Here is a 22099-nt window from a genome sequence, read left to right on the forward strand (position 1 = left end):
TCCAGATCCATGAAACTCAAAGGACTCCAATTAGATTCAACCTAAAGAAGTCCTCACCAAGGCACATTATAATCAAACTCTCAAAAACCAAAGCCAGAGAGACAAATCTAAGAGCAGCAAGAGAAAAGCATCAAGTCACTTAAAAGGCAATCACCATTAGACTATCAGCAGACTTCTCAGCAGAAACCTTGCAAGCCAGAAGAGAATAGGATCACATATTCAAAATATTGAAAGAAAAACAAAACCAAAACCAAAAATTAACTGTCAACATGAATACTATACTCAGCAAAGCTATGCTTCAGAAATAAAGAAAAATAAAAGTCCAAGATAAATAAAAGCTGAGAAAATTCATCATAATTAGACCAGCCTTATAAGAATGCCTCAACTGGACCAGCTCATTAGACCAGCCTTCTTAAGGGAATGCCTCAACAGAAGTGAAAGGATGTTAATTATCACCATAAAATAATATGAAAATCAAAACTTATTGGTAGAGGTGAACTCAAACAAATTCTGAACACTCCATTACTGTAATGGTGGTATATAATCTTAAACGTTTCTTTTTTTTTTTTCCCCACGCCATTCTCATGATATAATCTTTGACATTTTTAGTAAGAAAGATAAAAGTCAAAATGGTTAACGATAACTGTAGTTATAATAAGTTGTTAAGGAATACACAATATAAGAAGATGTAAATTGAAGCACAAAATTACAAATAGAGGGGGAGATAGAAGCTTAGAATATTTGTATGCAATCCAAGTTAAGTTAACAGTTTAAAATAGTGTTTTATAAGATTTTTTAATGCAAGCTACAAAGTCACCACAAATAAAAAATTTACAGCAGATATGCAATGAGAAAGAGAATCAAAAGTTATCATTAAAGAAAGCCACCAAGCCACAAAGGTAAACAAGAGAGGAAAAAAGGAAAAAAAAATCTAAAAAATAACCAGAAAATTATTAACAGAATGGCAGAAATCAGTCTTTACCTATCAATAATAGCCTTCAATGTAATAGGCTAAATTCTCCAGTTAAAAAATCTAGAGTGGCCGAATGGATATATAAAGTGACCCAACTATTTGCTGCCTATAAGAGACTCACTTCACCTGTAAGGATACACACAGACTGAAAGTACAGAGATTTAAAAAATGATTCCATGCAAATGGAGACCAAAAAAGGACAGGAGTAGCTGTAATTATAGTACATAGAATAGACTTTAAACACTCTGAAAATAATTTAAAAGTCCTTATATAATTATAAAGAGGTCAATTCAGTAAGAGGATTTAACAATTGTAACTGTATTTCCACCTAACACCAGAGCACCTCAATATATAAAGCAAATATTACATCTAAAGGGAGAGATGGACTGTAATACAATAATAATAGACTTCAACATCTCACTTTCAGCAATGGACAGATGATGAAGACAGAAAATCAGCAAAGGAATATCAGATTTAAACTGTGCTCTAGATCAAATGGACCTAACAGACATTTACAGACCATTCCACCCAACACCACAGAATATACATCTTTTCTAACACTGCATAAAACATTGTCCAGAGTACATCAAATATTATGCCACAAAACAAGTGTCAAGAAATTCTAAAAATTGAAATCATATCAAGTATCTTTTTTGACCATATAAAATAAAACTAGAAATCAGTAAGAGGAAAAACTGTGACATTATACAATACATGGAAATAAACAACATACTCCTGAACAACAAATGGGTCAATAAAAAATTAAAAAGAAAATTTAAAACTTTCATGAGGCTAACTAAAATGGAAACAAACATATAGAAACCTACAGAATATAGCAAAAGCATTTCTTTTTTTTTTTTTTTTTTTTTTTTTTTTTTTTGAGACGGAGTTTCGCTCTCGTTACCCAGGCTGGAGTGCAATGGCGCGATCTCGGCTCACCGCAACCTCCGCCTCCTGGGTTCAGGCAATTCTCCTGCCTCAGCTTCCTGAGTAGCTGGGATTACAGGCACGCGCCACCGTGCCCAGCTAATTTTTTTGTATTAGTAGAGACGGGGTTTCACAATGTTGACCAGGATGGTCTCGATCTCTTGACCTCGTGAATGAAACGTGATTAACGTCTCTGCATAATCAGGACTTGCAGCAAAAGCATTTCTAAAAGAGATTTTTTTTTTTTTTTTTTTTTTGAGCCAGAGTCTTGCTCTATTGCTAGGCTGAAGTGCAGTGGTGCGATCTCAGGTCACTGCAACCTCCACCTCCTGGGTTCAAGTGATTCTCCTGCCTCAGCCTCCCAAGTAGCAGGGATTACAGGTGCCCACCACCATGCCCAGCTAATTTTCTGTATTTTTAGTAGAAACAAGGAATGTGAAGGACCTCTTCAAGGAGAACTACCAACCACTGCTCAATGAAATAAGAGAGGACACAAACAGGTGGAAAAACATTCCATGCTCATGGTTAGGAAGAATCAATATTGTGAAATGGCCATACTGCCCAAAGTAATTTACAGATTCAACACTATCCCCATCAAGTTGCCTATGACCCTCTTCACAGAACTGGAAAAAAACACCTTAAATTTCATATGGAACCAAAAGAGAGCCTGCATAGCCAAGTCAATTTTAAGCAAAAAGAACAAAGCTGGAGGCATCATGCTACCTGACTTCAAACTATACTACAAGGCTACAGTAATCAAAACAGCATGATACTGGTACCAAAACAGAGATATAGACCAATGGAACAGAACAGAGCCCTCAGAGGCAATGCCACACATCTACAACCATCTGATCTTTGACAAGACTGACAAAAACAAGCAATGGGGAAAGGATTCCCTGTTTAATAAATAGTGTTGGGAAAACTGGCTAGCCATGTGCAGAAAGAAGAAACCGGACCCCTTCCTGACACCTGACACTAAAATTAACTCCAGATGGATTAAAGACTTAAACATAAGACTTAACACCATTAAAAGCCTAGAAGAAAACCTAGGCAAAACCATTCAGGACATAGGCATAGGCAAGGACTTCATGAGTAAAACACCAAAAGCATTGGCAACAAAAGCCAAAATAGACAAATGGGATCTAATTAAACTCCAGAGCTTCTGCACAGCAAAAGAAAAAATCATTAGAGTGAACCGGCAACCAAAAGAATGGGAAAGAACTTTTGCAATCTACCCATCTGACAAAGGGCTAATATCCAGAATCTACAAAGAACTAAAACAGATTTACAAGAAAAAAAAACAAACCCATAAAAAGTGGGCAAAGGATACGAACAGACACTTTTCAAAAGAAGACATATACGAGGCCAAGAAACATATGAAAAAATGCTCGTCATCGCTGGTCATTAGAGAAACACAAATCAAAACCACATTGAGATACCATCTCACGCCAGTTAGAATGGCAATCATTAAAAAATCTGGAGACAACAGATGCTGGAGAGGATGTGGAGAAATAGGAACACTTTTACACTGTTGGTGGGAGTGTAAATTAGTTCAAACATTGTGGAAGACAGTGTGATGATTCCTCAAGGATCTAGTAATAGAAATTCCATTTGACCCAGCAATCCCATTACTGGATATATATCCAAAGGATTATAAATCCTTCCGTTATAAAGACACATGCACACATATGTTCATTGTGTCACTGTTTTCAACAGCAAATGTGGGGATCCCCCACCAGCGTAGAGGCCCCTCCGTGTCTCCGCCATGACAGGGTTTGAGCCCAGACACGTCTCTCTCCACTGGGTGCAGTCCAGTGAGGTGGCTACAGGAAGACGTGGGAAATGTTAAGCTTGCAGAGAGTCACTCTCAGTTCACTGCTTCTAAGGCATGACTGAAGTAATGCCAGATTATTGTTTTTCTCCCGAAGTCAATGTTCTGGGCTAGTTCTATGACTCTATTTACCCGTAGTCACAGAAGCATTGAGATCATTCACTGAATCACTAGAAAATTGTTCCCCTCCTGATTTATTGCTTGCCCACCTGTCTTAACGTCATTTTCTGTAACAATGGATAAAAGGATAAGAATCTTTTGTGACCTTTAGGTAAACTTGTATGTTGTCCCCTTCCTTGGTTATTTTGTACTTTCCTTGGTTACTTTGTAACTTTCTGTTCTTTCCCCCTGATAATGATTCTGTAAGAAGACTGACGTCAGTCACTGTATGTAAAATCATATATAAGAACATGTGCACAAAGAATAAATCGCTGATCTGAGCATATCTCTTATCAGACCTCCAGACCCATTTCTCTATCTCTCTTCTCTTCCGCGCACTCTCTCTTCCAGGTATTAGGACCCTCTTGCTGGTCAAGAGATCCTTGGCAGAAGTGCTGATCTCACGGCCAACAACAAGCAAAGACCTGGAACCAACCCAAATGCCCATCGATGATAGACTGGACAAGGAAAATGTGGCACATATATCCCATGGAATACTGTGCAGCTATAAATAAACGATGACTTCGTGTTCTTTGTAGGGACACGGATAAATCTGGAAACCATCATTCTCAGCAAACTGACACAAGAAAAGAAAATCAAACACCACATGTTCTCACTCATAGGTGGGTGTTGAACAATGAGAACACATGGACACAGGGAGGGGGAGCATCACACACTGGGGTCTGTTGGGAGGCACTAAGGGAGGGACAGCGGGGGGTAGGGAATTGGGGAGGGATAACATGGGGAGAAATGACAGATATAGGTGATGGGGATGGTGGCAGCAAACCACATTGCCATATATGTACCTATGCAACAAGGCTGCATGATCTGCACATGTACCCTAGAACCTAAAGTGTAATAAAATATATTTAAAAAAAAAAAGAAAAAGAGAGAGAAAAAAAGAGAAAAACAGCATATTAAAGAACTAAAAAAAGAAAAAGAACAGAGCTGGAAGCATCACACTACCTGACTTCAAAATATGCTACAAAGCTATAGTAACCCAAACAACATGGTACTGGCATAAAAATAGGCATATATGCTAACAGAACAGAATAAAAAATACAGAAATAAATTCACACACATAGCTAACTCATTTTTGGCAAAGACTAAAAACACACATTGGAAAAAATTCTCTTTGGTAAATGGCGCTCGGAAAACTGGATATCTACATGCAGAAGAATGAAACTAGACCCCTTGCTGGGGATTTATTTAAATGAAATGAAATAAATATGTTAAAGAGATATCTACACTCTCATGCTTATTGCAGCACTATTCACAATAGTCAAGATATGGAATCAACCTAAATGTCTATCAACAGATGAGTGGATAAAGACACTGTGATACACATACATATAATGGAATACCATTCCGCCATAAAAAGAATCGAATTCTGTTACTTGTGGTAATGTGGACGTGCCTTGAGGGCATTATGTTAAATGAAATAAGTCAGGCACAGAAAGACAAATACTGCACAATCTCACTCAGATGTGGAATCTATAAAAGCTGATCTCATACAAGTGTAGAGTAGAACAATGCTTACTAGCAGCTGGGGAGGGTAGGCATGGTGGGAAGGCTTTAATCAACAGGTACAAAGTTACAGTTAGAGAGGAGGAAAAACTTCTGGTATTCTATTGCACCATCGGATTACTCAGTTAAAAATATTATATTATATATTTCAAATAACAAGAGAGATTTTTGAATGTCCTTACCATAAGGAAGTGATAAATGTTTGAGGTGATGAATATTCTAAATACTATGATTTGTTCACTATACAATATACACATGCATCAAAACATCACACTATAAATATGTACAATTACCTGTCAATTAAAAATAAAACCTAATTCTCAAAAATACAAATTTCAGAGACAATATAGTGTATTATTTTTCAAGTCCACATTTCAACCAAAAATTAGCAGGCATTATAGTTAACAATATCATATTACATATTTCAAAATGACTATGAAAGAGGATTCTGAATATTCTTAACATAAGGAAATGATAAAGGTTTGAGGTGAAGAATATACTAAATATGTGTAAACATTGTGTAATGATCAAATCATGGTATTCGCTATATTTGTCACCTCAAAAGAAAAAGGAAAGCATGACCTCACACTTAAGTCACTGGAAACTGTCACTAGGCCTAGATATTGGATTTAGTGGACAAAGACAAAACCAGGGAAATACGGTATTAAGAGTTACCAGAGAGGGAATCTCAACATAAAAAGTAAAGAAACAACATAGAAATTAAAGAAAGAACAAAACTGAAATTCTAGACTTGAAAAGCATAGTAAATGAAATGAAAAATTCACTGTATCGTTCAAGAGTAAATTTGAGATGGCAGAAGCAGGAATTAGAAAACTTGAAGATTGTGGCCAGGCATAGGGGCTCAGGCCTGTAATCCCAGCATTTTGGGAAGCCAAGGTGGGGGGATCACCTGAGGTCAGGACTTGAAAACTAGCCTGGCCAATGTGGTGAAACTTTGTCTCTACTAAAAATACAAAATTAGCCAGGTGTGGTGGTGCATGCCTGTAATCCCAGCTACTTGGGAGGCTGAGGCGGGAGAATTGCTTGAACCTGGGAGGGTAAAGGTTCCTGTGCCCAGACCCAAGGGAGGTGCTGAGGTTATCAGCACCTGGTATACTTCGGCGTACTTTTGACTTTCTCTGGGTATTGCATGTTAGTCTCTTTAGGTGAAATACTTTCCTTGATTTCCACTTTGTATTTTTAGAAAAGACTAAAAAAGGCCAAGGCTGTTAAACAACTAAGTCACCTTAAATTATTTCTAAATTAATAAAAATTATTGTTTTCTTAACATATAACCACCTCTATTTTTATGGAGTTAACTGAGGCTCTGGTGAACATAGAGCATGAGATTGGCTTCAATAGGTTTGGGTGTACTGAAGGCAGCAAATCCTTTTGTATTATTGATAAATGTGAAGGATTACTATTGTTCCTTCTATTCTCCTATGCTAGGGTACAGTTTGGGGAGTGTCCTAACAATTCTTACTAGGTAATTATCCCTCCCAAGGATTCTTGCAAGGACAACAGGAGAACACATAAAGTTGTGTTCCAGTAATTCAGCAGTCATATTTGTTTTCCTGTTTTTTTTTTTTTTTTTTTTTTTTTAAAGACGGGGTTTCACCATGTTGGTCAGGCTGGTCTTGAACTCCCGACCTCAGATGATCCACCCGCCTCGGCCTCCCAGAGTGCTAGGATTACAGGTGTGAGCCACAGCACCCGGGCTGTTTTCCTCTTGAAGTGGGATATCAAACTTCTATCCATACACTGACCATTTACAAAATATGGTGATTTGAGTCACCGGGATTATTGCACCAGCCTTCTAAATGTTCTGTTGGCAGCCTCTCGTCCTCCTCTAATGGACCAGATAATCCACAAATGCAAATCTATTCATGTCCCTTCCACTTGTCACTTTAGTGGCCTCGTGTCGCCCTCATTCCCTCCCTCTGGCCTTCTCGATGCTGTCTCTTGCCTATATACTGTTTGTTCCTCATGAACATTCTACCACTTTATCCTCACTGGCCTTGGCTAAGGTATCTTGTCTTTTGTGTCCTGACTTAAACTTTCCTTTCTCTTAAAGCTTTCTCTACATTCCCAGACTAGCCTTCCCTCTTATTACAAAAATCACACTCTAACGTCACTGCTTTTTTTATTGGTCTCTGTTTCTCACCGGAATGTAAGTTGTGACAGTAGGGATTATATCTATGCTGGTCTCCATCAACAATCCTTTGCCTAGCATAATTTAGCAGAAAATCATTGATGAATAAACCATATAATGTTTACAATGTTATGAAGCAAACATTCTAATAGCCTCATTTTACAGCAAGAAAGTTGTGGTTTCATACATTGAAAGAGTTTAGTAGCTGTCCAAGCTTTGCCTTTTTCCTTCCTACAAACCTCAGAAAACACACAAAATGTCCTGCCTTGAAGCTTTAGTGTTTTTCATGGCAATCATCTTCATGGTCACTCCAAAAACTTCAGCAGGAAGGCCATGATGCATTGTAAAAGTGTAGACAGGCGCATGTGAAATCCTCAGAATTACTGTATCTTTAGCGTGATGGTAGCTGTACCATCCCAGTTACCATCATCTCTAACATGTGCCTCAGCCAAGTCAGGAATGGTTCTTGACTTGATCTGTATGTTCTGACTCAGGAATTCTTTTTGTGTGCTTTTAATTTTTACATGGCCTCCACTTAATATTAATACAAATGTACAAACTGCTATGTCAACACAAGGTATTTGCTTAATTCCTTTTTTCCTAAAAAAAAAAAAAAAAAAAAAAAAACCTAATTAATTTCACATCCTTCCTCTTTTTTCTAACTTTATTGAGGCATAATTGACAAAAAAAAATTGAATATATTCAAGATTTACATGATGTTTTGATACACCTATACATGTGAAATGATTTCCACAATCCAACTAATCGACATATTCAGCTACCTTTGTGTGTCATGTGTGTAGTGAGAATACTTAAGATCTACTCTCTTAGCAAATTTCAAAAACATAGTACATTGTTCTTATCTACTGACTCTGGAATTCTTAATATCCTTGCACAGATCTTGAAGAGCTCCCAGGCCCTGCCATCTTTGATGCGAAAATAACTCAACACTCCTAACCCATTCAATCTACCATGGCACTCCTCCATCAAAGAAAAACGAGAACGCCATCCAGCTTTGTTCTGGGCTCAGCAGCTAAGACGGCATGAGCTTCATGGCAAAACATGGTTCCATGTCTATTGGATGAATCCAATGTGGCTGGTCCCTTAATAAAATAATTTGTAATATAAATGAGACCGTATGTTTTTTCTGTTTGGTGCTGAGAACAAAGCTCCCCAGTTAGAGAAAATATGAATTCCATTGTTCCATTGGCTCCCGTAAAAACGTCTTGGGGTATAAAAGTATCTTTTGTTCTCCCGCAGTTTCAATTGCTTTAAAAAGCTCTACATATTATCTATGATATCTACCTGTGTATCTCATCTGGAAGGATACATATGCAAATGATAATGGGATCATACGTGTCATAAGAAAATCTTCCACGACCTTCTCCATCATTACCTCTGGGATCCAGGACTGTTAAAACTACTGGAGAGCATCATATTCCACAGAAATTTCAAAGGAGTACACGTAACATCTGAATACTGCATTTTTTTTTTTTTGAGACAGAGTCTCACTCTGTCACCCTGGCTGGAGTGCAGTGGCGTGATCTCCACTCACTGCAACCTCTGCCTCCCGGGTTCAAGTGATTCTCCTGCCTCAGCCTCCTTAGTAGCTGGGATTACACGTGTGTGCCAACATGCTTGGCTAATTTTTGTATTTTTAGTAGAGATGGGGTTTCACCATGTTGGTCAGGCTTCTCAAAGCCCTGACCTCATGATTCGCCTGCCTTGGCCTCCCAAAGTGCTGGGAATATAGGCATGAGCCACTGGCTGGCCCTGAATATTGCATTTGATCACAAAGACGAGGAAGAGGAAGAATACTGGATTGCTCTGTCTCTTGCTGTTCTTAAATGTCAGTCTAACAGAATGTGAAAGAATCAAAGCACAGTCTAACTCACAGAAAGGAGTCCCCAGTCCCCCTCAATGCTAAAATAATTAAGCAAACTAAGAAAAGGATAAAATCAAAGTGGTTTCAAAGGAAGTATCAGGTCACAAGGACAGAGAAATATTGGGTTATGCCCTTGGTCAGAATTCCTGATAGGGGCAGGACATGACGGCTCATACCTTAATCCCAGCACTTTTTGAGAGGCAGAGGCTGGAGAACCAATTGAGACCAGGAGCTTAAGACTAGCCTGGGCAATGTAGCAAGATCCCATCTCTACAAAACATTTTATAAAAAATTAGCCAGGCGTGGTGATGTGTGCTTGTAGTGTCAACTAATTGGGAGGCTGAGGCGAGAGGATCATTTGAGCCCTAGAGGTCAAGGTTGCAGTGAGCCATCACTGTACCACTACACTCCAGCCTGGGCAATAGAGTAAGACCCTGACTCTAAAAACAAAAAGGAATTCCTGGCCAGGTGTGGTGGCTCACGCCTGTAATCCTAGCACTTTGGGAGGCCGAGGTGGGTGGATCACCTGAGGTCAGGAGTTCAAGACCAGCCTAGCCAACATGGTGAAACCCCATCTTTTTTTTTTTTTTAAAAAAGGAATTCCTGATAGGCAGAACAAACATACTGCTGACAAAGGTAGATAGATGTGACAGGTGGTTGGTATAACCACCCGGTAAGTTACAGATACGTAATTAAAGGTCAAATTGGCAACAGTATATCCAGTTGAACTCTTAGATGTTTGGTGTTTTCCCCTTGACTTTGCTCATATGTTTCCTGAGGAGGTTGGGCTAACACAGGCTAACACACATGCTTTGTTAGATTCACACAGTGAGTTTTGTTTTTTTAAACACAGTTTTATCTTAAGTTGGAAGATCTGGAAATTCCTGGATGGAGAACAGATGGTGAGAGCTGATCCTTCCCTCCTGTCCATGGGTTATATGTTTGCTACAATTATTTCCACTTTCTGTTTTCTTAAACCAGTCCTGCTTTGTTCATTTACATCACCTGCCTGTTTCATTTAGGCCCACGAATTTGCAACTTCTCCTCTACTGGGACTGTCCTCCCATCCATCTCTACTTCTTCAAATTTCAGCCATCTTTCATGGTCTATCTCAAAGGTCATCCTGTCTCTCCTTTCCCCAACAATCAGATGTGAGTCTCACCTCCCAGTGAAACGGACAACACTGGTTACACTTCTTTTGTAGCAAAAACAGTATCCAGTAATGTTATTACTCTTACTCATATTACACTTTATACTGTCCTCCTGACTATAGTGTAAGGTTTATAAACTTACACATCATTCATCCATTCGTTTGGCAATTTATTAAGTACTCAATGCCACACACTAAGGTTAAGTGCTGTGGATATTACAGTAAATAAGAGAAAGTACAGACCCTCAAGGTGGTAACTGAGTGCAGATCAGCCATGCTCTTTACTGCTTTTGCTGCGGAGCCTAGAAAAGTGTCTTGTACTTGACACATACTCAGTTGGCATTTGTTGAAAGAAATTTAGATATTGCCATTTACATTTACAAAGTATTTTCTATTTGGCAACCCTAGTAACTTTGTTTATGTCATTTGATTAAATAAAAGTATTAGAGCTTTATTTCTTCAAAAACACTCTAAAAATCAGATTGTTCATTAATATGTACTAACCACTAAACATTTCTTCTCCCATTGCAGTTAACTCTGGATCACTAAGGCTTTATGCTGGAATAGTACTCAAAGTGCTCAAATACTCCTTTAAATTCATTTACCTGGGTAACTGCTGAAAGACAGGCGACTACTGCTGGTATCTTTGTCTTTGATGTTGAAGTCCCAGTGTTTATAGATCCTGAGCATGGCGGCGTACGTGTACCAGCTTGAGTGAGCAAAAAGGATGTTCTCAAATCCAGGAAGAACCTACAGCCGGAATCACAGTAGATCATACAGATGTCTGTAGTTAGCTGATTGCAATTGTCTTAAGTGTAAGAGACATATAGGGATTGTGCCCTTTCAGATAAGTGTTAATTGCTATATTCTTTACCGGAAAATATGGCCAAGGAGTCCAAGATTAACCCTTAATGTGGCCAAAAACAGACTCTTCCTTCTAACATTCAAAATGGAAGACTCTAGCCGGGCATGGTGGCTCACACTCGTAATCTCAGCACTTTGAGAGGCTGAGGCAGGCAGATCACTCAAGGTCAGGAGTTTGAGTCCAGCCTGGCCAACATGACAAAACCCTATCTATACTAAAAATGCGAGAAAAATTAATCAGGTGTGGTGGCACGTGCCTGTAGTCCCAGCTACTCGGGAAGCTGAGGCAGGAGAATCATTTGCACCTGGGAGGCAGTTGCAGTGAGACAAGATCACACCACTGCATGCCAGCCTGGGCAACTGAGTGAGATTCTATCTCAAAAACAAAACAAAAAAACAAAATGGAAGATTCTAGAAGGTGGGAGTGGCAGGTAGCATACAGCATGGGAGGAATGATGGAAGAAACAGACGTAAGTAACATCAAGTACTTACAATTCTCTCCATCGAAGTTACTTTCGGTTATTAACTTCTACCACAGAAGAGCCCGTGAGCTGATATACAGTTATAGCCAGGGGTGATGAGATTTTGCTATACTGGGGTGCTATATAGAAAAAGTCTGTATGAACCAGAACAAGGAAAAAGGAGCTGCTATGTCTTACCTTTATAAGAGCAGAGCAATGCCCCATGTCCCATCTCTTGAAAACCTTTAGGCTGCTGTTTTTTGTGGGAGAGAGTGAAGGAATCAGATCCAATAGATCTCCAACGGAATTCAGGAACTGAATCTGGAACAGGGTCATTGGCTGGGAAAGGACAAAGACTGCACTTAACATTGATTTGTGACAGACATAGTTTCCCTGTTAGGGGTGCATTAAATTATTGCCTTTGGAGTTGTGCATGGTGGCTCATGCCTATAATCCCAGCACTTTGGGAGGCTGAGGTGGGCGGATCTCCTGAGTTGAGGGGTTTCAGACCAGCCTGACCAACATGTTTAAACCCCATCTCTACTAAAAAGTACAACAAAATTAGCCAGGCATGATGGTGGGCGCCTGTAGTCCCCGATACTCAGGAGGCTGAGGCAGGAGAATCACTTGAACCCGGGAGACAGAGGTTGCAGTGAGCCAAGACCATGCCTTGCAATCTAGCCTGGGTGACAGAGCAAGATTCCATCTCAAAAAAAAAAAAGTATTCATTTTTGAAGGGTCTCTAACAGATATACTAGATTTTTATTGTAGCTTATAAGATAATTTTTATGACTTTTTAGTTTAGAAGAGCTGTTTTGGCATATTTTGATAGCTACTAAATTTGGGAGTGGCTCCTCGGAGAGTGAAATAGAGCTTTCTGTTTGCATTCCTCTAAGCAGTGCTTCTCAGCCTTGGCACTACTGACATTTTGAGCCAGCTAATACTCTCTTTTAGGCTGTTGTGCATTGTGAGATATGAGATCATTCCTGGCCTCCACCAACCAGGTATCAGTAACAACTTCCCAGTTTTGGCAATCAAAAATGTCTTCAAGACATTGCCAAGTGTCCTCTGGAGAGAAAACATTCTTAGACGAGAACCACTGCTATAGAGCAAAAATATTCAACTATGATGCATTTAGTTTTGATTGTGTGCTTACTGTAAGACCAAATGACCGGCCAGCATTAACCTTGAAGCAATTATCAGATTGTACTTGAACATGAAAACTTTGTGCAAACTGGAGAGCACTGCTCCAGGAAGATTCAATCTGACGGAGCAGGCCCAGGTCAGACATCGCCAAATTGGTTTTGGGATAGAGGTGGTGGGAAGAGAAATACAAATGACATTTTAACCAAAAAATTAAAACCAAGGCAAAAAACTCAATCCAATCTTTATTTATATAAATAGCATCTCTGTTTTGCTTTTTTTGAGTAAGCTATACATTTATTATTTAAGATTTTAAAAATTATAACAAGGTTTATAGCAGAAAGTCTCCTCTTTTTCCTGTTCTCCTTTGCTCAGGTACTACCATTTCCAGTTTATCATTTTTACTAGTTTTTTTGCATATACTGCCAGAGTTTTTTGATTTTTTATTTTTCCCTATTGGCACTGTGATCTGAGATCCAGAGTTTAAAAAATGTCTTGTGAATACAATTTTTAAAAACATACATCTAGTGTGTTGTTCACCTTAATTTTTTTTGTCTTAGTATCTTTCCCTTAATGTTTTAGGGATGCTTTTACATTGGATGTAAAAATTGTCCTCACTCTTCTTTTTAAAAATTTTTATTTATTTTTACTATTTATTTATTTTTGAGACAGAGTTTCACTATTGTTGCCCAGGCTGGAGTGCAATGATGTGATCTCGGCTCCCTGCAACTTCTACCTCCCGATTCAAGTGATTCTCCTGCCTCAGCCTCCCAAGTAGCTAGGATTACAGATGCCTGCCACCACACCCAGCTAATTTTTGTAGTTTTCTGTAGAGATGGGGTTTCACCATCTTGGCCAGGCTGGTCTAGAACTCCTGACCTCCGCTGATTCACCCACCTTGGCCTCCCAAAGTGCTGAGATTACAGGCACGAGCTGCCCTACCTGGCCTCTCCTTACTCTTCTAAGCAGCATTCCAATGTATAAATGTATTATAATATTTTTAACTAGTTTGATTTTTTTTTTGATGAATTTTCAAGTGGTTTCTACTCTTCTGCTATTAATGCTGTGACATGGTAAAAGCCCCATAAAACTACATACCTCAACCATACCTCGGCTTTCTGTTGAAACTGCTCTCTGTAACCCAAATGTGACAGGCAAGCAGTCCAAACCCATGCCACCTTGGCCCCTGCGACTTGTAATAAGTAATTAAGGACTGTAATTTCCACCCTACCCAGATAATGTGTAAACAAATGCTAATCTTGACTTTTGTGAACCACTTAAATAAGAATCGGAATGTCCAAAGTCCCCTGGCCCTCGGAGTGTCTGAAGCCCCTCACCCCCACCCCCGCCCCTCACCCTCACCCCTCACCCTCACCCCCGAGGTGGTTTTACGGGTATAAAAGGTCTTGACACCCTCCTTTCGGGGCCACAGGTTAGAGAGACGGGAGTCCTCCGTGGCCGCCGGCAATAAAGACCCTGCAATTTGGCATACTTTGGTCTTGGTGTTGACTTTCTATGCTCGCTCCAGTACAACAATGCCACAATAATTAATCTTGGACACATCATTTTGCATGTGTTTGAGTCTACATGTGGGATAAATTCCTAGAAGTGATTTAGATTTTAACAGATATTGCCAAATTGTCCTCATGTGAATTATTTAAATTATATTCTCCTGGCCAAGTGCAGTGGCTGACGCCTGTAATCCCAGCATTTTGGGAGGCCAAGTCCAGTGAATCACCTGAGGTCAGGAGTTCTAGACCAGCCAGGCCAACATAGTGAAACCCCATCTCTATTAAAAATGCAAAAATCAACAGGGTGTGGTGGTGCATGCTTGTAATCCCAGCTACTCAAGAGGCTGAGGCATGAGAATCACTTGAGCCTGGGAAGCAGAGGTTGCAGTGAACTGAGATCAAGCCACTGCCCTCCAGCCTGGGCAATAAAGCGATACTCTGTCCCTAGATAAATAAATAAATAAAAACTCTTCCATCCTCAACAATATATTAAACATTTAGTTTATTTCTAATCCCATAGGTGCAAAACAGTATCCCATTGTAATTGATATTTGCATTTCTTTTGTTACACTGTAGGGCTCAGCATATCTCCAAAAACCTTTGAGGCTGGGCATAGTGGCTGATGCAACACAGTGAGACTCCTGTCTCTACAAAAAAGTTAAAAATGTAGCCGGGTGTTGGTGGCTGCATACCTGTAGTCTTAGCTACTCGGGAGGCTGAGGTGAGAGGGTCACCTGAGCTCAGGAATTCAAGGTTACACATTCCAGCCTGGGGTCAGAGTGAGACCCTGTCTCTTACTCCCACTGGTCATTCTTTTTTAAATTGACTTTTAGGAATTGTTTAAAAATTAGGGAGATTGGCTCCTTGTCTCTGATATGAGTTGCAAATTTTTTTTTTTCAGCTTGTAATTTGCCTTTAATTTTAGGAATTAAGGATGGTATAATCTGAAAGAATAAAGATGTATACATACAATTTAAGGAAAAAATAAATGAACACTGATGTAGTCAACTCACAGTTTAAGAAATGGAACATTAGTAGTGCCTTAGAAGTCTCCAATCTCATCTCTCTCCTTTCCTGCCAGCAGTCACCACTATGCCAAATTTTGTATAGCTCATTACCTGCCTCTCTATTATTTAACATCTCTCTATATTTATCGTCTCTCTATATTTTTAAAAATCTACCTATTTTTGAATTTGCACAGAGTCTTATGGTATGGGCTGGGTGCAGTGGCTCATACCTGTAATCCCAGCACTTTGGGAGGCAGAGGTGGAGGCCGGTGGATCATTTGAGGTCAGGAGTTCAAGACTAGCCTGGTCAACATGGTAAAACCTCATCTCTACTGAAAATACAAAAATTAGCTGGGCGTGGTAGCTCATGCCTGTAGTCCCAGCTACTTGGGAGGATGAGGCAGGAGAATCACCTGAATTTGAGAAGCAGAGGTTGCAGTGAGCCAGGGTCATGCCACTGCATTCCAGCCTGGGTGACAGAGCGAGACTCTGACTCAAAAAAAGAGTCTTACTGTGTGTATTTATCTGTAACTCATTGCTTTCATTGGGTATTATTGTTTTGACATTTATCAATATATATGTATATATATACACAGACATGTACATGTATATAAGTGTGTATATATATGTGTGTATACATATATACACACACACATATATACATGTGTATATATATACACACAGACATGTATGTGTATATATGTGTGTGTATATATATACACTTATATACACGTACATGTCTGTGTATATATATACATATACATATATACATGTATACACAATGGACAAAATAGACAAAAAGTTCAAAGAAAAGCCATGCACTTAATTATACACACACACACACACACACAGGGCAAAACAGATAAAAAGACAATTATATAATATACATATTATATGTATATATACACACACATATACACACACTGGTGGCAAAATAGACAAAACATAATAAATGTAATATGTAATATACATATTTTACATATATATACTGGCTACTGGCAAAATAGACAAAAAGACAGTTATATAATATACTTATTTTATGTATACATATACTATCCCTAGGAAACAAAATACCCATAATTTTGGAAGTATATCAAATGGTACACAGGAAGCTTCAGTGATTTCGTAAAGCTTTCTTCCAGAACTATAATGCATGTGTGTTTGTGTGGATATGTGTTTACGAGAATGTTGTGGAGGGTGGGGAACACAGAACTTGTGTACTTAAACATCTTGTCTTAATGAGCATGCAGTCTAGAACACTAGTTTTATCATGTTGCTTAAAACCCAGTACATTCACACCAAGCTTTTTTACCTAATCCTGAACACAGTATTATGGAAGATTAAAGAAAACACAGAAACAAATTGACTTGTGTGTGTTTGGGGCTTGTAATTTTGTAAGTTAGGTGCTACAATATGATAGCTATGACAGTGCTTGTCTTCTGTAAGGAATTTATACTGCAGTTCTATTTTGATCTGCTTCTAAATTGGAATGTTATTTTAAAAATAACATTCAATATTCTTACCATACTGCATGAATTCTGAGAAGTTTGTTTAAAATCCTACCTTTGTCCCTTCTAATATAGCCCTTTTCCTTGCTCCTAAATAGAGGCCATCTATTTGTGACATCACGTAGCCTGTATGTCTCCAAAATGAGTCATTCTTGTATGCTTTGATATTTTTCCGCGTCCATTTATCTTGCTTCCTGGAAGAGAAATTAGATGTGTACTACAGTCTCAATAGTTGCTCATTCAAAGCCAAATCAAACCAGGCTTTAAGAAATTATTCACTCAGACACTTATGCTAATGTGATTTAAGTTCTAGATCTTGTAACCTTCCAGTCATCCAAAGGAATTCAGGGCAAATTCTAACTGATTTTTAATCTCTCTCTAGGATTATGACTCTTCTTTCACAGCTTCTTCTATACACTACCTAGAACAAAAGCACAAGTACAATTCTAACCTACCTGTGATACGAGACCTAAAAATATCAAGGAGAGGCTATCCAAATGCACTTCGTGTAAAACCACAATGTTTCACTAAGTCAATAAGGATACGTTGATTAACCTTACTTTTAGATGTAGAAGTAGTAGAGTTAACCGGACAAAAATCTCAGGACAAGGTGGTTTATATCTGTTTGTATTTCTCGCAGATCATTTGCATAGCTTATGATTCATTCCATTTCAGTTGTTATTAGTAACTGCCTCAATGCCTCTGACCTAGCATGGTAGCAAAAATGTCATTTTTTAAATGGTCCTTCCATTCTTCTTCCAGTTCTCTGAACTTTCGTGGGATGATCTGATGTAACTTTGTATACTGAAAACTATTTTTGACTTGTTCAGGCTATCACTAGATCAGTCTTAGAACAATGTCATTGCTTCATGGGATCTAGTCCAGGGTTTTAAACTGAAGCTCTGTAGGACTTTTAGCATTTCATGAAGAGGTTACTTAGAGTGCAATTTGGAGGGCCAACCTAAGAGCATTTCTGTCCCCAAATTAATCTCCTGTCATCCCACAAATTAAACACATTTAAAATTTTCGTATTTAGAAAACTGTATTAAAATGGAAATATTCTCAGAGGGTGTTAAGAATTACGACTTTAGATATTAGCAAAGACCTCAGCTAGGATTAGTAAGCAGGCTCATGAAAGGAAACACCTTAAAGAGTGAGGAGAGGGGATCCCTTCTTGCATAAGGAGAAGGGCCCCCATGAGGAAGAGATACAGGGACTTAACTGCCTGCTTTACACTGGTGGTGTTCCTCTAAGCGTGTTAGCAGTTTATTATGTGACATTCAACTCAACCTTTGAAAGAGCTGAAATTAGAGAGCATATTGTTTGCAACCAGTTTTCATGCCATTACCAAAAAGTGCTATGTCCTACTACGAGAACAATTCCAGAGTCCTGCTAAAGAGATTTGAAAAGAAATTGGCAAAGAAAAAATTGTGGCTTGAAATTACAGATTCAGGCCCTGCAGCATTAAAAACAATGAAAAGAGAAAAGCTATCATACATACGCCATAAAATCCTGCACTTTATCCAGGATGGAAGGGTTCTTGATCAGCTGTGGGTAGAGGTTCGTATAGTGGTCCTTCATGTGTCTGAAATGATACATGAAAATTATTACATTTAAATTTTTCTTCTTAGATTTCTCCATCACAGTCGATCATTCAACCACTTGGTTAACTAGGGTGTCCCTTATTACAAACTCTCCCTGCTAACTTTTTATTTTTCCTTAATAAATGCACAATTTCTAATTGGGAAATATTTACTGAAGGCTGGCTGCCTCACCGGGAGTTAAATGGACACACTTATCTCTCCCCATGCTGGCCTCTCTATGCTGGCTCCCCACACCCACTCCTATCTGTTCTCTCTATGCAGGCTCCACACACCCACTCCTGCATTCCTCACTTGACCCCTTCAAAATTTAAAAAGCCCACCAAAGATTTGTCCAATGGCAGCTTAACATTGACCTCCCCAGCCGGTCAGCCCACCAGTAGTCCCACCTGGCAACCAATGGCAGCTCACCCCATCAGCACCTTGACTTTCCCTCACCAATGAAACTCTCTGCTCTTTGTTTCCCTAATAATCAATCAATCCTCCTCACCAATGAAGCTGTCTGCTCTTTGTTTCCATAAAGACCAATCAATTACCTCCACTCCCTATAAAACCCCACACCCTGAGAAGCCCAGTGCGACTTCTCTGGCCCCTTCCCGGACCACAGAACCTCGCCTGGGAGCTGAATAAATTGGATTCTCATTTTCTCACACTGGCCTCAGTTTCCTCATTTTAACTCAGCATATACCTTACAGCTGGTGCAGAAACCCGGGAGGGGTTGTGAGACCCCCTCCTAAGGGAGTCACCGACTCCTCCACCTGAAGCCAGACCAGGGAGCTGCTCTGCCACAAGGTAAGACTTCTGTTACCCATAGCCTCTCCCGCTGCTTGCCTCTGGACTCCCTGTCTATAACCATGGCTGCGTCAGGGACTCCTTTCCACCGTGGGCCCAGGGCCCCGGCTCTGTTCAGCTGAGGGCCCAGGGCCCCAGCTCTGTCCCGAGGACCTGAGTGTAGAGGAGATGTCCCTACGCTCGTCTTCCCCCTGTAAGGGGTCTGCGGAGGGTCAAGAACCTGAGGGAGACGTCCCCTTCTTCCTGAACCCTCTCCGGTGTCCGGTAGTGCCGTCCGGGACGCCTACCGGTCATCTCCGCAGCAGCGAGTGAGGCTCGGGTGACCAGAAGCCCTGTTTACTCCTCCAGGCCCTTAAGGCCTGGGTTAGACCTCAGCTCCTAACCCCAAAACTCGCCCTTTGGCAAGTCAGCTCCCGTTTAAATATTTTCAATTTCTCTTTCTGTTTCTCCTTCTGTTCCCGAGTGAGTGTGTGAGTGAGTTTTTTCCCTTCCAGTAAAATTGTATCATGCTTTGCAAGTTTTATAAGTTTACAAATTCTTATATTCTTGTTCTCTATTGCTAATAACTGTAAGTTTCTACAGTGAAGGTCATAAAAAATGCCCAAGCAGGCAGGACTCTAGCTTTCTAAACACTGCATCAAAAAGAAATAGATAAGGCCTGTGCTAAAATCCTTGAGCTCTACAGATAGCAAACATCTGGGTCACATAGCAACTATCACATGTAAGCCTAAGTTAAGTACCTATTACTGCTTAATGAATTGCCTTTGTTCTATGCCTGCAAACTTGTTTTAGTGCCACTGTGTACTTCACGTATAAAAAGCCAAGCCCTGTCTTTGTTAAGTGCTTAATATTAAGATGCTAATCTGCAATTTTTATCAAAAGTGTACCATAAAATATAAGAGATATATAAAAATAATTTTATTTCAAAAATCCATAGCATAGAAGAACCTCTGACTCCTAGGACTCTCCTGTGGTCTTATTTCAAACTCAACGTGAATCAATACTTTATAACTGACAAAATAATCTTAAATGTTATTGGCCTATATTAAAGTTAGTAGAGTAACAATGCAAAAAAAAAAAAAAATTTTAGCCTCATGGGAAGCTGCACCAATCATAATGCAAAAGGCACAGTCTGTTTTTTCCTGACTGTTATTAATAAGGAGATTAATCACCTAAAGGAGGCTAACAAAGATTTAATGCCAAATATAAAGAAATGCTTACTTTAGGATTTGTTGTTGTTGTTCAAAATGTGATAACTACCTCAGACCTATGTCTCATGGGTCTCAAAGATGAGATTTATGTTTAAAAGTTGTAGGGAAACTTTTGAGTGCAGTTTAGGGGGAAATGTTTATCTTATGAGTTGTAATATTCAAAATTTAAATAGATGCCTATGAAGGATATAAAATATGGATAGATGGGTAATTGGATTTCAAAATGGATAATAACCTGGCATGAACGGTATACGAGAAACATCTATGTAAGATAGGTGAAAAGACTGGCTAACATCAAAGATCCCTTTCAACTGTTAAAATGGATTAAGTTCTATGAGCTTTTAAAAATCTGCATAGATAAGAAATGGTGAACTGTATATGTGGTACATATGTTATTATAAATATGTCTATTTGAAATAATTAAAAATAGTTTCAATGCATGTGAAAAAAAAAAAAAAAAGAAACTGAAGAAAGCAGAGGAGGGCACCCAAACTCCCATACGAGACCTGGTAAACTTGGCATTTAAAGTTTTTAATAGCCGGAAGGAAAAGGCTAAGGCCGTCCGCCAGGCCCATTTACAGCAACGAGTGAGCCTCCAAACCCAAGCTACTGTAGCAGCCTTGAGGCCGGCAACGCGCCCGGCAGATAGTGGGAGAAACTCCTCAAAGTTCCTCCAAAAAGGTCCCCTAGGACCTGCCCAGACTGCTTCAAAAATCCCACCTGGGCACTGCTTCAAATGTGGCCAAGAGGGACACTGGGCACGGCAGTGCCCCTGTCCACGTCCACCTCCCGGACCTTGTCCGACCTGCAAGCAAACTGGACATTGGAAGGTTGATCGCCCGCGCCAGACTATGGGCTCATCTCCCACACCTCTATGTGGGGGGCAGGCCAGTCCAAAGGATGCAGTCCCTTCACTTGAACTCCTTGGCCTCATGGATGATTAACACGGCCCGGACTCGGGGACCCCCATCACTCTCGCCAAGCCCAGGGTAACGCTACAGGTAGCGGGTAAGTCCATTTCCTTTATGTGAATACCGGGGCTACCTATTCTGTATTGTCTTCCTACTCAGGGCCTAGTACACCTTCCCAGGTCTCGGTTGTAGGAATTAACGGGAAGCTCTCCTGTCCCAACCGGACCCATCCTCTAACTTGTTACCTGGAGGGACATCCGTTCACCCCTTTTCTCACTCTTTTCTAATCATACCCTCATGCTCAGTTCCCCTATTAAAACAAAATATTCTCCAAACTGTGGGGGCCACTCTCCAACTTACTGGCCCCCATACTCAAACCCATCACCCACTCGCCTCCTACTGCCCCTCCTAACTGACCCTATGCCCGGGCTCAACCCCTTATCTCAACCCCCTATCCCTCCTAATGTAGTTAATCCCTTAGTATGG

General features: G+C 39.8%; 1 protein-coding gene across 1 annotated transcript in view; it reads right to left on the reverse strand.

Moving 5' to 3' along the window:
- PLBD1 (phospholipase B domain containing 1) overlaps positions 1–22099 on the reverse strand; it is a 73270-nt gene that overhangs the window by 14870 nt on the left and 36301 nt on the right. The window contains exons 3-6 of the mRNA XM_012447636.3: positions 18600–18683; positions 17154–17292; positions 12128–12268; positions 11210–11354 (exon numbers count right to left, since the gene is read on the reverse strand). Coding sequence (XP_012303059.2) covers positions 11210–11354; positions 12128–12268; positions 17154–17292; positions 18600–18683 — 509 coding nt within the window. The remainder of the gene's footprint in view (positions 1–11209; positions 11355–12127; positions 12269–17153; positions 17293–18599; positions 18684–22099) is intronic.

The sequence above is a fragment of the Aotus nancymaae genome, unplaced genomic scaffold (genome assembly GCF_030222135.1).
Source record: "Aotus nancymaae isolate 86718 unplaced genomic scaffold, 86718_ANA_hifiasm-v0.15.2.pri h1tg000016l, whole genome shotgun sequence".
Lineage (NCBI taxonomy): Eukaryota > Metazoa > Chordata > Mammalia > Primates > Aotidae > Aotus > Aotus nancymaae.